The following is a 15233-nucleotide window of genomic DNA, read 5'->3' as shown; positions in this document are numbered from 1 at the left end:
CCTATCACCATCATAATGAAAATGGTGATCTGAATGTGTGACTGATGATAATTTTTGAACACAAGGGAAACAAAGATCCTGAATTACACTTTACGGAAAAAATTGTGAAACACGTACGGCTAAATTATCGTGATCCTGACAGTGACTATGTATGAACGCAAAAAGATTTTCCTATGTTCTTGCAGTTTACCCAAGAAGTCACGACTTTCCTAGATTTCGGTACACAGGCGTAGATTTCATTCTGTGTACATTACAAGATTAAATTGTAGAGTACGATTGCCTAATCTGACCGCACGAACGCAGCTTTTAAGCGAAACGCGATAAAAACTGAAATGCTTCCTCTGAGGACCAAAGGTAATAGCTACTGTAACAGTTTTACAGTTAACTGTGTTATCGTTACTTCACCAAGTTTACGAACTCTTGTCCCTTTTTTTTAAATACATTTCGTGACGACTGCGAACCCTATACTGGAGTGCACTGCATCAACAGGACGTTCACGGTTACCTTTCACAACGTTTCAAAAGTGTTTCTGGAATTTCAAGCATGAAAGAATAATATTCCCTACTACATTATATCTGCAATGTCTGCGTATTCGACTTCTCTGCGTATTCGACTTCTCACAAGTGATGTACCCCACCTCTAACTGTAAAGCAGACTAAAATGATTTTAAAATACGGAGAAGTGTGTGTTCTACGACCCACCAAGGTCATTTATCTGTGAAACTCTACTAGAAAACTTGAAAATTAACGTATCTAGGCTATAGAACAATTAACTGAAAAACAGCATGATGTAAAAAAATTACGACCAGCAGGTCAACGAGCGATTTAAATGAGATATTATTTGACAAAAACAACCATGTACTTGAAACAACGTATATAATTACATTTAACACTTAGAGCTGTATTTCCCAAAACAAAAGTTGCTGCGTTGTACGTTCTTCCCTCGTTCGTCACCGAAGTGCAGATGTGTAGTTTCGGCGAAGTGATTAGAATGAGTGGAATAGAAGCAGCTCGCGGCAGAGATATGGATGTGAGCCCCGTGGCTTTTAGCATGGTGCTGCTACAGTTCAGAAACAACGAAAATAATGTAACATGCCCACAAGTTGCCCTTAAGTGTGAATACCATTCAGTGCCACTGTGACAGAGTTTTGAGGGTTCAATACGTCACTGCGAATATAGCATATACACACATCTAACAAGTTTTGCATCATCCCGGTTCCCAGAACTCGGGAAGATAGATGTTGACTGTGGATACTGTATTACAGACAGTCATTTTGACTGTTCAGAGATGTCACTAAACCCACCCAAAGATATAAACAAACATGCACGAGCAGTGCCTATTAGACGGAGGGGGTCCGACAGCCGATCAGTTCCAGTCATTCCACCAGGAAGGAGGTACACGGCTCGTGTTGTCTGTAGTTCAACCATGCCTAGACAGTCAATACCGCGGTTCGATCGCGTCCGCATTGTTACTTTGTGTCAGGAATGGCTCTCAACAAGGGAAGTGTCCAAGCGTCTGAGTGAACCAAAGCGACGTTGTTCGGACATGGAGGAGATACAGAGAGACAGGAACCCTCGATGACATGCCTCACTCAGGCCGCCCAAGCGCTACTATTGCAGTGGATCACCGCTACTTACGGATTATGGCTCGGAAGAACCCTGACAGCAACGTCACTATGTTCAGTTATGCTTTTCGTGCAACCACAGAACGTCTTGTTACGACTCAAATTGTGCGCAACAGGTTGCATGATGCGCAACTTCACTCCCGACGTTCATGGCGAGGTCCATCTTTGCAACCACGACACCGGTACAGATGGGCCCCAACAACATGCCGAATGGACCGCTCAAGATTGGCATCACGTTCTCTTCACCGATGAGTGTCTCATATTCCTTCAACCAGACAATCGTCGGAGACGTGTTTGGAGGCAACCCAGTCAGGCTGAACGCCTTAGACACACTGTCCAGCGAGTGTTGCAAGGTGGAGGTTCCCTGCTGTTTTGGGGGTGGCATTATGTGGTCCGACGTACGCCGCTGGTTGTCATGGAAGGTGCCGTAACGGCTGTACGATACGTGACCGACAGTGCAACGATATTGGCAGCATATTGGCGAGGCATTCGTCTTCATGGATGACAATTCGCGCCCCCGTCGTGCACATCTTGTGAATGACTTCCTTCAGGATAACGACATCGCTCGACTAGAGTGGTCAGCATGTTCTCCAGGCATCAACCCTGTCGAACATGCCTGAGATAGATTGGAAAGGGCTGTTTACGGACGACGTAACCCACCAACCACTCTTCGGGATTTACGCCGAATCGCCGTTGAGGAGTGGGACACTCGTGGATAGCATGCCACGACGAATACAGGCATGCATCAATGCAAGAGGACGGGCTACTGGGTATTTGAGGTACCGGTGTGACAGCAATATGGACGACACCTCAATGTCTCGCTGTATGATGGCACAACATGCAATGTATGGTTTTCATGAGCAATAAAAAGGGCGGAAACGATGTTTAAGTTGATCTCTATTCCAATTTTCTGTACAGGTTCCGGAACTCTCGGAACCGAGGTGATGCAAAACTTTTTGGGGTGTGTGTACAATTTTACATCTGTTCCTAAGCGTTAACGTAACAGTCATACGATGATAATGTGATGTGTAGCTTTGGGAAGGCGTTGAGGGTAGGGATCGGAGTTTTATCACTTCCCGGTGCTGCCACTAAGTTGTTTCTTGGCTACCGTGCGATTATTTCAGCCTGTGTCGGTGGTGGCAAGGATTTTGCGCTACAGATTTACATTTGTGGATATTTATGATTGATAATCTCCATATGAAAAAATATTGTAGTTTGAACCTTTCCATTAAATAAGCCCCGAGGCTGTGAATTGAAGTACTTCAAGCAGCTGCTTGTTATATAGCTTTTTTATGCCAAGACACGCTTTGAGCCTTCAGACAGAATACAAAAGAGGTGTCCACGTTCGTAACTGTGACCATTTAATAAGTAAATCGTGTTATGTTACTATACCGCACAACGTTCCTAGACTATACCACTGATACACGAATAGGCGCAGACGTGGCGTATTCCTTGTAAACAAGATGGCGGATTTGCTTGCTGTGGTTGTGTTTTGGGCCAAAATAACTAAAACGGGCAACCGTTGTGGTCCAGAATGAGATTTCCACTCTGCAGCGGAGTGTGCGCTGATATGAACCTTTCTGGCAGATTAAAACTGTGTGTTGGACCCATACTCGATCTCGGGACCTTTGCCTTTCGCGGGCAAGTATTCTACCGTCTGAGCTACCCAAGCACGATTCGAGTCCCGTCCTCACAGCTTTAGCTTTACTTCTGCCAGTTCCTCGTCTCCTACCTTCTCGCAGGAGAGCTTGTGAGAAGTTTGGAAAGTAGGAGACGAGGTACTGGCTGAAATAAAGCTGTGAGGACAGGGCATGAGTCGTGCTTGGGTAGCTCATGCCGGCACGTTAGCTCAGCGTGTTCGGTCAGAGGATAAGCTGCCCTCTGTAATAATAAAAAAAATAAAAAAGAGTTAACGGACCAAAGATGCATTTTAACAACCGTCATAGCGTCATGGGACGTCCGCCCCGAACAAATACAAGGTCCCGGGTTCGAGTCTCGGTCCGGAACACAATTTTAATCTGCCACGAAGTTTCATTCGTTGTGGTGCCTAACCCAAAGCACCAATTAAGGAACAAAAGAATACTAACGGACAAGTAAACTTAAGCTACGATGTTATTTAAAAATTTAATACCTCAAACATTATCGATATACTACCCTACTAAAACCACCTACCTATAATTAAATTTCATTTCCGTTATATTTTTGGTATAAAATGAAGGTCGACGAATAGCAATTCGGCAATACCGATTACATTTCCCACTAGTATTTGTGTTTATATTCAAAAAGATAAAACAACGCTACCTATGGGTAGACAGTACTCGAGGTGGAGATTTCGCTTCTGGAAGACTGTGTATTATTTGATAATTTTAGTCTGCGCTGTATGTTGCACTGCTTCTTAACCGTTATACAGGGTCTGTCAGGAGCAAAGGTACATGCTTTGAGGGGGTGATAGTATTGGTGGTTCTGAAATAGAAACGCCATATGGACATATGCCCTATTCCGAATGGTTTCCGAGATAGAACATATTTAATTTACACTTATTTTCAGCATTACTCAAACGTCGTCGTTGTACACAATGTACCACAGTTGTGTAGACGATGCTAAGACGAACAGTTTGATACAGGAAACTTTTCTATTAAATCTGGAAACTACCTCAAATTGGCCTACAAAAACTACCTACACTACAACGCATGCGCGTCACACGACATTTTCAATATCTCGCGCACTTTTCGTGCAAAATATTAATACTAGAGAAAAAATGAATAGGAACATTTTTTGTAGAAAATTTAATGTAGTTTAATTTTGTACTGCGACACGTTTTTACTGCTATGTACGGGCTTACAATTGTTAAAGAAGAATGCCTAGAAGTGATACTAAATGAGTTCCATCTCAGAAACCATTCGCAATATGGCATATATCCATATGAAGTTCAGTTTTATTCAGAATCGCCGGCCGCTGTGGCCGAGCGGTTCTAGGCGCTTCAGTCCTGAGCCGCGCACCTGTTACGGTCGCAGGTTCGAATCCTGCCTCGGGCATGGATGTGTGTGATGTGCTTAGGTTAGTTAGTTTTAAGTAGGTCTAAGTCTAGGGGACTCATGACCTCAGATGTTAAGTCCCATAGTGCTTAGAGCCATTTGAACTATATTCAGAATCACTAATACTATCAACCCTCAAAGGATGTACCTTTCCTCCAGACTCACCCTGTATAGCAATCTTAGTAGATCTTACAAAACGCTATTATTTATGTTAACGCAGAAATGAGAGTGCAATAATTTTTATTACTCCACGTTTTCCCTTAATGCATTCACCCAGCTCTACGATGCGCTCAGCCCCATGATTTTTTGCAGTCCATTGTCAGCATAGATTCACTTCTTACAGAGCGATGTGGTGCATTGGCTAGCACATTGGACTCGCATTCGGAATGACGATGTTTCAAAAACCCGACCAGCCATTCAGACTTTGGTTTTCCGTGATTTCCTTAAATCGCTTGGGGCAAATGGCACTATGGTTCCTCTGAAACGGCACGACCGATTTCCTTCCCCATACTGACGTAATCTGAGGTGCGAAACACTAGTGCGTACGGTTGCACGGCTGTCTTCCTCAGCAGCTCTTACGAGGAGGAAAGAGGGAGGAGATTAGTGTTTAACGTCCCATCGACAACGAGGTCATTACAGACGGATCGCAATCTCGGATTAGCGAAGGACAGAGAAAGAAAGCGGCGGTGCCCTTTCGTAGGAACCTTCCAACCATCCCTGCAATTGCCATAAGCGATTTAGGGAAGTCACGGAAACCTAAATCAGGATGGCCGGACACGTGTTTGACCGTCGTCCTCTCAAATGCGAGTCCAGTGTGGTAACCACTGCGCTATCCCGCTCGGTAGTATCTATTACTCATGAGTGGGCTTTAAAACATGTAAAAGGGAGGAAAACACGGTACTTGAATTGTACACCAAATTTATGACGAAAACCTGTTTTTAATCTACAAACAGCCAAATTTAGAATCATTATGTATACTATATTTCAGTAAGACCGCAGGAGATGCTTTGTAAATAAAAAAAACGCATCTGGTGGTTTAAGACGGAAAAAACCATAATTGAAAAAAACACCATGTCTGCCCGTATCCTACTTCTTATCCTACAAAACATATTTTATGGTTCTGTTATGCAGGTACTACTCAACCATGCGCATCACGTAACATCATATATGGTTAGTTGGTTCACACATTTTCATGTAACACATTCGAGCTCAGATTACACGGTATTGAATGAAGACACTTGTCGCACATGTCATGATAGCATAACCGAGTTGCCATCCTCTGACGACCAGTTTCTACCGAAAATCTGACCAGAATTAAATTTTGCTACAGATGTTTGTGTCCAAGATAGGAGAAAAGGCAGCATCGGACGTAAAGTTTTAATCTGTTTATTGCAGACGGATGTTAGCTACTACGTCGCTATCTTCAGCGCAATTATATTCAAGTTTAAGTGTTTGTTATCTGCAATGTCAATGTGGTACCATGTGCGATTTTAATTACGATGAGTCATCAAGACTTCGATATAATTTCCCTCAAGATAGCTACACAGTAGCTGAAATCTGCAATAAACTGATTAAAAATTTATAACCGATGCTGCCCTTTCTCCCATCTTGAATCTCATTAATACGGTCGTGGACCACGCAATTCCTGATGGAAACAAACCTAAAAAATGTCTGTATATTGCAAAAATGGATTGAACCACACTATCAATGAGACTAATTTTTGCTCTCTGTATACAAGCGTGTACGTTGACATCTCCAGGAGTATATTCTTCGTTTTGTAGTTACCGTCGTTTCTTTGTTGCGGGATTAGTTATTGGCATCTTCTTGATGTATATACTCCGTCTCTGCGTATAAATAGCTGTTTGGGGCAGACGCGTTACACTTTCATTTTCTAAAACTCTTCGATTACCATTTTTTATACATCTATCCTCACGCGCGTATTGCGATGAAATATTGTTTAGCTGTCGTATACTGTCCAGGATGTCATATTGTTCACAGTTGCGTACACATTTCACACATACTTCGGATTTTTCTGTAAGTTTTTGTAGTTGACTTTAAGAACGCAATGTTCATGTAGTGAATCTGCACTCAGATATCAAAGTATTTGTCCACGAAGTTCATCATCTGGACTGCGACACACAAACAGAAAAAAGTTTTCTGTAGTAGTCACTCGTCTTTTTTGTGCCATGCATTTCCATGATTCACAGTCTTCAGCTGTAGAATTACGTAGTGCTAAACAGGTTTTTGCAGTTGACCTGCAGAAGTGTAAAGGCGTCTGTGCTCTACACTAAGGCTAACCACGTCGTTCTACACCTGCAGTTGATGTGTAGCGAAGCATCGAAACGCGCTGTGGTATTATAAGTTATTAACGCTCAAAACTTTTTTTTACATCATGAAGATAGTAATAAATGAATTTTCTTGTCTGCGTACTCTTTCGATCATTTCTACTGATTTTGTCGTGCTGAAACACCCGAGAAGCTTTTTACGTGGGGTAGTGGGAATGAAATGCCGTAGAATGTGAGACCTTTATATTAAAAAACCTAGAAGATGATGCATTTGAACATCTGAGAAATGAGAAAGTAGTTGGTAGCGGCTGCAGTATATCCCGTGTAACGTGAGTCAGGCGCCGGAAGGAAGCCACGTAACAGCTGGCCGCGATTACTCAGCAAGGCGCAACCGCTGGCTCTGTAGTCACCTCTCCCAGCTCACCTTGCGCACACAGAAACACGCCCTAGATGCAGATTAATACTGAATCTGGTACTAAAATGGGCCCTATTGGAGAAGTTTGCGCGCCTGATGGAACGTTTACATACGACCTAGGTGTGGATTGGTGGTAAAGGGCACCTAAATACTGTGTGTGTGTGTGTGTGTGTGTGTGTGTGTGTGTGTGTGTGTGTGTGTGTGTGTGTGAGAGAGAGAGAGAGAGAGAGAGAGAGAGAGAGATGCATGTGACACCATCTGATGCGAAAATAAATGGGACAAAATACTGATAAAACTCAGAAAGCGACTGGTTGCATAATGTATCAATATGGACTGCTGATAATGTATTATACACGATCAATTTCGGACATAAAGAGCCTTCTACTTTAGTATAGAGATTCAAGAAATGTATAACTTTACTGATAGATTGTCGGCAAGTTAGCCCATATCGTAGCAAGTCTCTTGATACTGGAAAATCAGTTCTACTCGTGTTCAGATGACGGAAAAACTTGCACAGGAACAGTCAATCCCTTGAAAACACTGATTCAGTAAACATCATTCTAACAACATTTGAGAAATATTTAGTCATCGCCTTTTATTGTCGATTCGTCAAGCTCCTCATTAAAACTGCACCATATGTTCTATCCCAATCAACAATCGAGGTTCACCTAGCGGGTGTGGTGGGCTACTGATGCATAATAATAGAGGAGTTAATTGGAAAACTGTAAATGTGCCCTGGCGCTGAAGGGATAAGGCGCTTTGATATCTTACTAGCTGTGGGGAAATCTGCACAAACCATTTAGCAGAAAGTTTGGCTTTAACTTTTTATGCAAGTGATGTTCCCCTGCCAATGATCTAAATACGCAGTCGACACTACTTTGGCAGCTGGTAAACTTCATGGCGTCACGTCGATTCTGTTAAAGACGCCGTCATGGTATTTTAGGTTCCGTCGGACTTCTGCTACTGCAGGAATGGCGATTTAACGGTGGACACGAATACTGGATATGAGGAATTTGTTTCGAGGCATATGGCTGTAGGATTTTATAAGCAATTTCAAAATAAGAATTCTCAGCCATCTAACGCAAATACTGGACGCTGGAAAACATTTCCTACGAAGACAAGCTCACCATTTTGTATTGCAGTATTTAGATAAAGTTATCAATAATGTGAAGTCCATCTCCAGCCACAGTATGATGTGTATAGTAAAGCTTATTGTGGCCTAAATATATTTCTCCATTCAATTTCCGGCCTGGTCCAGGAACATATCCAATTTTCAAACCAGAAAACAGTGTCTATTGGAGATATTTACTTTAAAATTGACGCGTTTCCCTCTAGTGGAGCATCTCCAGAATTTTTGCACATACTGAAGATCGCCCCAACCGCGAAACGCGCAAATTTTAAAGTAAATGCCTGCTGCAGATACTGTCTTTTTATTCGAACACTCTGACCTAACATTCTGCAACAAGCGGAAGTGGGTTGTTCGCAAAGGGGAGAGGGAAATGTAGTCAGAGTACAGGCCACTACATATGTATCAATTTATCGGCGGACCGAAGGAACGACCTAATTCGTGGCAGCCTACACACGTCCTGACCGACTGCACTATGAGAATACGGCACCGTCCTGTTTTATCTATCTTAAGTTCATTTATGTTTTACGAGATCCCGTTTGGTTTTACACAAAGAAAAATTGGGACTTACCTTGGCTGTTTTAGAAGGAAAAAAGTGGAGAGGAAGCTGTGGACAAAGAAGTGGCTAACGCAAAGACAGAAGTTCACCCACCCTCTGTTAAGGAGCTGGGAACTGATGATTTCCGTAATTATCTAGGAATGGATGGAACCTGCATTTCGGAGCTGCTGATCATCAAACAAAAGAATAGTCATGAGAGAGGCTTTCGGCTGCAGGGTGAGGCTGTTAGCTGCATTACGTTTTCTAGCCATTCGCAGAAGTTAAGAGGACCTCATATTTAGTGCTGCTGTATCCCCGAAATTATCTAAAATTATTCCTGACACCTGCAATGTGATTTATAGTTGCCTGAGGAAATACATCGTGGTAAAGGAAAACAAAAAATGTCCCTGTAAATTTGAGAAACTTATTTCAAATGAGAAGACTTCTAGAAATCGTGACTACGCACATCATTTAATAGATACAACGGATATGTAAGCAATGAAGCATTCAGCAACTGTTAGTACTGAAAAAACTCGCACACTTTGTTTGTCATAGCAGAAGGCTTGGATATAGGCTGGACTTCAACACTTACAACGATGAGGCAAGTGTATTTTATGAATAACGTCCCTCGACTATATTTCCGTTTTTAGGTTTTACTTCCGATACGTGCTTGAAATAAAATCTCAGATCTAATTTGGTTGCATTTCGGTTTTTAGTTCTCATTTCTGACAAGTATTGGAAATAAAACCTATAAACCTAAATACATACGGCAGGCGGATTTTTATTCACAAAATACACACCTTTTACGCTATGCGCTACACAAGCCATTACGGATTCGTTAAAAATGTAACAAATGCTTCATTTCTTTCACCACTATTTCTACACTCCTCGCACGACGGGTCCCACGAACATCTCTAGTTTTTAATTTCTTCGGAAACACTGCCAGAGTTTCGTCCGCCTCGCAGTCTGTAGGACAGCATTTAGCCCCGTGCGCAGCGACAAAAGGCGAACTTTTGTCGGGCGGTTGGAAAGACAAAAGACGACGCTACACATGGCACAATTTGTTGGATGAAGTGTGGGCGGTTGGGGGTGGGAGTGTTGCCTGTCGTGTGGTACTACCCGCCCAATATCCCGCTAAGAAAAATTCGTCGGTCGGTCAGTCAAAACGCCTCACACGTCCAATCTGTCGGTCGGTCGGTGCGTGTGTAGGGCCCTTAGAGCTTTTTAGCCGACAACCCAGGTATACTGAGATGGCACAGTTGTCCACAAAAAGCAAGGGTTCCATATCGAGTGTCTCACCGTCCTAGCAGGAAGATCCATTTCATATATGTTATATTTGTTCTTTCGGACATGTCCGTACGAAAGAACAAACACCACATGCATAATTACGGCGAGGACGACCAATTTATCTCTTCAGTGCAGATGCATACCGGGCTCGAACTTTTGTGGGAACCGGCGAAATGCCGCGAGTAATGATGATAATGGGCAACGGGCACTACATCAGTGATGTGTGGGTGTTGAGAATTTGGATCTGGCGGGAGACGTGCTAAGGTAGTCCACGCATTTGTAATGACCGTTGTGTCCGGGTGGCGCAGTGATCAATGCATCTGCCAATTGAGGAGACCCGCGTTCGAATCCCGGGCTAGCACAAATTTTCAACTTTCCCATTTAAACCAATGCGCACTGGCAGCGACTGCCCATGCCCTTGAATGAGCTCATTCGAACTGAATCCAGCACTACTGACAGAGGTGCAGCAGTTTCACACAGTGACATGAACAGAGCTGAACAGCAGTGTGTGCGACACCCAGAGCACTGGCTCTAACAAGACTGATTAGTCAGTATGAAAACAATTTCTGCGTTTCTGATCTCACTATTTGGCGTCTTCGTGTCTTCTTCGTATCCTTGCAGAGAGGTTTTGGTGCAAGTTCCATAGTGCCGTCGTTACATTATTCGTAATGTATGTACTATGAATGTACCTTGTATGCACCAAAATACTCATCCATAACGAATTCAACAAACTTTCTGTATTCACTTTTCAGTTGACGCTTTCATAACAGAGTGCACATTAAATATGAACTGAACGTAGATATAGGGCTACGCTACAGATCATTCTGTGACAACAACCCTTATTTCGAATTCAGTTTCATAGGTTTCGTCACCTCATAACCCAAATGTTACCCAGTGTTCCGCACAGATCCGTCTCCCAACACAACCAAGAGATAACGAGGTGGGACTTGGGAGCCGAGTTGTTATACTTAATACGTGATTTTTGACATATGCGTAACACTTGCACATACATGGAGCAGTTTAGGAACATTTCAATATGCGATCTAAACTAACTCCGATTTTCCTGTGAGTTTCAAATTAGCCGTGTCAGTTACAGCTGCTTCACTTCACCAAGCAATAAAGGAAGAAGACAGCCTGAAGACGCTTTTTTATCGGTGAAACATTTTCGAAAAAAATATACCTTCCAATACCAACGAAATGTCTTAATTGTACTTAACAGAGCTAACACTCGCCTGTTGTGGTTATAGCGTCACGCATAAAGTCGCATCGCATATTGCTTTTACCCTTATACGGAAATAAAACATGGACGATAAACGTTAGAGAAAGAAGAAAATAAGACTTCGAAGAGTGATACTAAAGGAGACCACTTAAGTTAAATGGGTAGATCTGATAATGAAGTGATGCTGAACCAAATCGGGGAGAAAAATTTATGACACGAATTGACTATATAAGGAGGGTTCGGTGGATTTAAAATTCTCAGGCATGTAGGAAGAGGATTTGATAACGTTAGCAAGTGTAGGGGTAAAAATTTTAGCGGAAGGCCAAGGCTTTGTTATGGTAAGCACTTTCAAATAAATACTGTCTGTAGGAATTCTGGACATGTGAAAAGATTTGCATAATTTAGGACTACAGCGTAGAGAGCGGCATCAAACTGTTATTCTTTGGAAAAAATACCACAACTACTTTCTCCGCTGGAAGCCTACCGTGAAAACGCTGAAAAAATTCAAGGATCATCAGTTCAGTATCATATCGAAGTTTCACCAAGAAATCATTTACATTCTATGTAAGAATTAAAATACTGAGCGCTCTGCCGTGTTCTGTATCGGTAAGCTGCTTGCAGCGGTGTTTAAATGGCTGGCGTCCTTTGAACTTGGCAGCGGTAGCTCGGCAGTCGCACATCAAACTACTTCGAGCATAACTGAAAAACTAGACCCAACGAATTGCTCTTTGTTTCAGAGTCCTTGGGTAGAACTGCGTTTTCCATTACTTTTAGAATGATTTTCAAGGGAAGTATACATTGCCGTTGTAACAACGCCAGTTCCTCCTCTGTACAGCTTTTGGGTTGCAGAAGTTTTGACTTACCTTTTATTTAAAGCACTGAGAAAATCCTGAGTACTGAAACAATAACATTAAATATGCCACATGTTGAGATACACATGTAATAGTTGTCGATCTTACTGCACCTCGTGGGAATAATTTACGATTACAAAATTTCGGCTAAATTATGTTTAATTTGCATGTAGGATAGCATCAAAGCATGCACGTTTTCTGGTGGGGCTCCGTGCTTCATTTGTGTCTACCTGACCCGCGTGTTATCCTTAGCCCTCCGAGTTTTACCGATGAAATAGCGATGCGAAATGTACAACAGTTGTGTTATTCCACAATGTAAATGTTTTACAAAAATACATATTTCAAAGTATAATACGTTACATATACTTGCATGCATAGTTAAAATAAACTTATAGAGCATGCAGATTACAACTACTTACAAAACTCATTACCGATACCTTTATAAAATTATAGCAATATTTCCTTTTGTAGATGAGGGTGAATTACGCAACTGTGATATGTTTACTATGAAAATTACCCGTAACCAGGCACACGTCTGAGAGCCTATACGTATACAAACTACGGACTGCCCATCAACTGGTCACTGCATCATGTAAAACGTAGTTAAGAATTTGGGATTGGCAGCAGACCATCTTTTTAAGGTAAAGCTGTGTATAACAGACTGGCTGGTTAGCACACACAGCGCGTCTGCCGCAGCCGGCAGCTACATAAATTCCCACGGCTGAGGTCCTCAGGTGGCCGACCCAAAGGACAAAGGTTGTGTTAGTGACAAAAAGCGCCCGGTAGGACAGGATGCGGCCGCCACCGCTCTGACGTTTCGTATGGGGCGTCATGCCGCTTCCTTTGTCTTCCCTGCAGCTGGCAACGGAGCCAGACAGCCACCCTGCCAGCAGCCCTGTTGCCGCTTCTCCGCTTAACAGGTGTAACACACGACAACTGTCAAAGGAACCCAAAGGGCCGGCCGTCTTACTCTAATTCTCCCGTATTCCACTATATAGATGCCAATGCCAAATTCACGCGGAGTGTCCGAGATAATATTTCGGGTGAGGCGCAGGGCCACGAAAACCAAAGGCTCTTAATAATCAAAAAAAGAAAAAAATCTTACCTTTCCGAGGAATTTGCCCTTTAGATAAGTCGTACGAGTGGTGGGGTCGACAATGTACTCCGCGACGGGCGCCTCTGCATCATTGTTGCGGCCGCTGTAGCTGTGCGGGTCTTTGATGCCAGCGATGCCGGAGTCCAGCGAGTCGTTGTTGTTATATGCTTCTGGTTCGGCCTCACATGCCAATAGCAAGGCACTGTTTAGGCCTTTGAACGCGTTGTCGTGCTTCTCGATCGCGAGGCTCATGGTGCGCGCTTTCGGTGGAGTCGTCGTTACGAATGAGTAGCAGCTAAGTCGGGACGAGGCGCATGCCGGTCGCTCGGCTGTGACCGGCGCAGACGCCGCCTGAACTTGAACTGACGTTTCTTGAAGCTGCTGCCGGGCCCACCAGAGGCGCTGCGGCGCGCCGCCCGTGACGTCACGGGCGGTGTCTGTGCACTGCCCTAGCGAAGCCGCGGCGCGCCGGCAGGCCCGTTCTTGCTATTAATAGTACTAGCCGACCACGCGCAGTCATCACGAACGCTATGACGACTGCACGCAGGTGCTCGTACCGTTGTCCTGTTCTAAGGTCGCGGCACATGCTGCGGCTCTGTCAGTTTTCTCACCAATTCCTGTAACCTGTTGCTTCGCCTGTCGGAGGACATGGCCTGTTTTTCCGCGGCGCTATCTTCTGAGTAGCAGATAGAGTACGTACCAATGGTATCCATGGGTCGAATATTTGAAACCTGCATACCTATGGCCGAGCGGTTCTAGGCTCTTCAGCCGGGAACCGCGCTACCGCTACGGTCGCAGGTTCGAATCCTGCCTCGGACATGGATGTCTGTGATGTCGTTAGGTTAGTTAGGTTTAAGTAGTTCTAAGTCTAGGGGACTAATGACCTCACATGTTAAGTCTCATAGTGCTTAGAGCCATTTGAACCATTTGCGAATACCTATTTCAAATATTACAGATTTCTTCTTCTTTATTCATTTTATTTAGTTTTCTTCTGTATTTATATTTCTTCTACATCATTAGATACCCTTCGAGGAAGGCAGACCTGAGCGAATATACCATGGAAAACCTTTTTTGACAGACATCTGCCTTTGTAAAATTATTTAGTTACTTTTATCCTCGCTGATTTTAGTTATATGCCGTGATGCCGCTGTCTAAGTAATGTTTCTGTGCGTAACGTTTCGTTCCCTAATGCTGGAGACGTCCTTAGAACTAACGAAATCCTTACAACCTCCATTACTTGATTACTTACTTTTTCTTTTCTTTTTATACCCCATGCAACACAATTGCACCATCATCAGTGGCTGCCCTGACTGATGACACAACTGTTGTAAGATCCAAAGAAGAGCAGTGCGTTTCGCTATAGGCTCATTTAGTAATCTTCTGAGTGTCACGGAGATGCTCAGTCAACTCCAGTGCCATAGCTGCAAGAGAGAGGTGTTCTACATCTCGATATGGTGTACCGTTAAAACTCTGGAAACGTAGGTTCTTAGAAGAATCAGCTAATATTATTCCTGCTTTGTACATCTCGCGAAAAGACCATAAAGATAAAAGGAGGGTCCCGAATCGATACGGATGCTTGCGAGCAATCTTTCTCCCCGCGAAACATACTCGACTGGAACAGGAAAAGAGGGAAGTGTCACTAATATACAAAGTACACTCTGCCACACACCATGAAGTGGCTTGCGCAATACAGATGTAGATATAAACTGAAAAAAAGAAAGTTTTACAGTGGTGATATCTGCCTCCTCACTGTACAG

The 15233-nt window shown here is 43.3% G+C and overlaps 1 protein-coding gene across 1 annotated transcript in view; it reads right to left on the bottom strand.

Moving 5' to 3' along the window:
• The window catches only part of LOC126184061 (serine/threonine-protein kinase PLK1-like), a 261222-nt gene extending 247096 nt beyond the window's left edge, over positions 1-14126 (bottom strand). Inside the window, exons 1-2 of the mRNA XM_049926421.1 lie at positions 14088-14126; positions 13486-13962 (exon numbers count right to left, since the gene is read on the bottom strand). Of these exons, the coding sequence (XP_049782378.1) occupies positions 13486-13962; positions 14088-14126 (516 nt within the window). The remainder of the gene's footprint in view (positions 1-13485; positions 13963-14087) is intronic.
• Between the last annotated feature and the right edge of the window lie 1107 nt (positions 14127-15233).

This window comes from Schistocerca cancellata, chromosome 4, assembly GCF_023864275.1.
Source record: "Schistocerca cancellata isolate TAMUIC-IGC-003103 chromosome 4, iqSchCanc2.1, whole genome shotgun sequence".
NCBI lineage: Eukaryota > Metazoa > Arthropoda > Insecta > Orthoptera > Acrididae > Schistocerca > Schistocerca cancellata.
The sequence above is the reverse complement of the archived record's forward strand: the minus strand, read 5'-3'. Positions and strand labels throughout refer to the sequence as shown.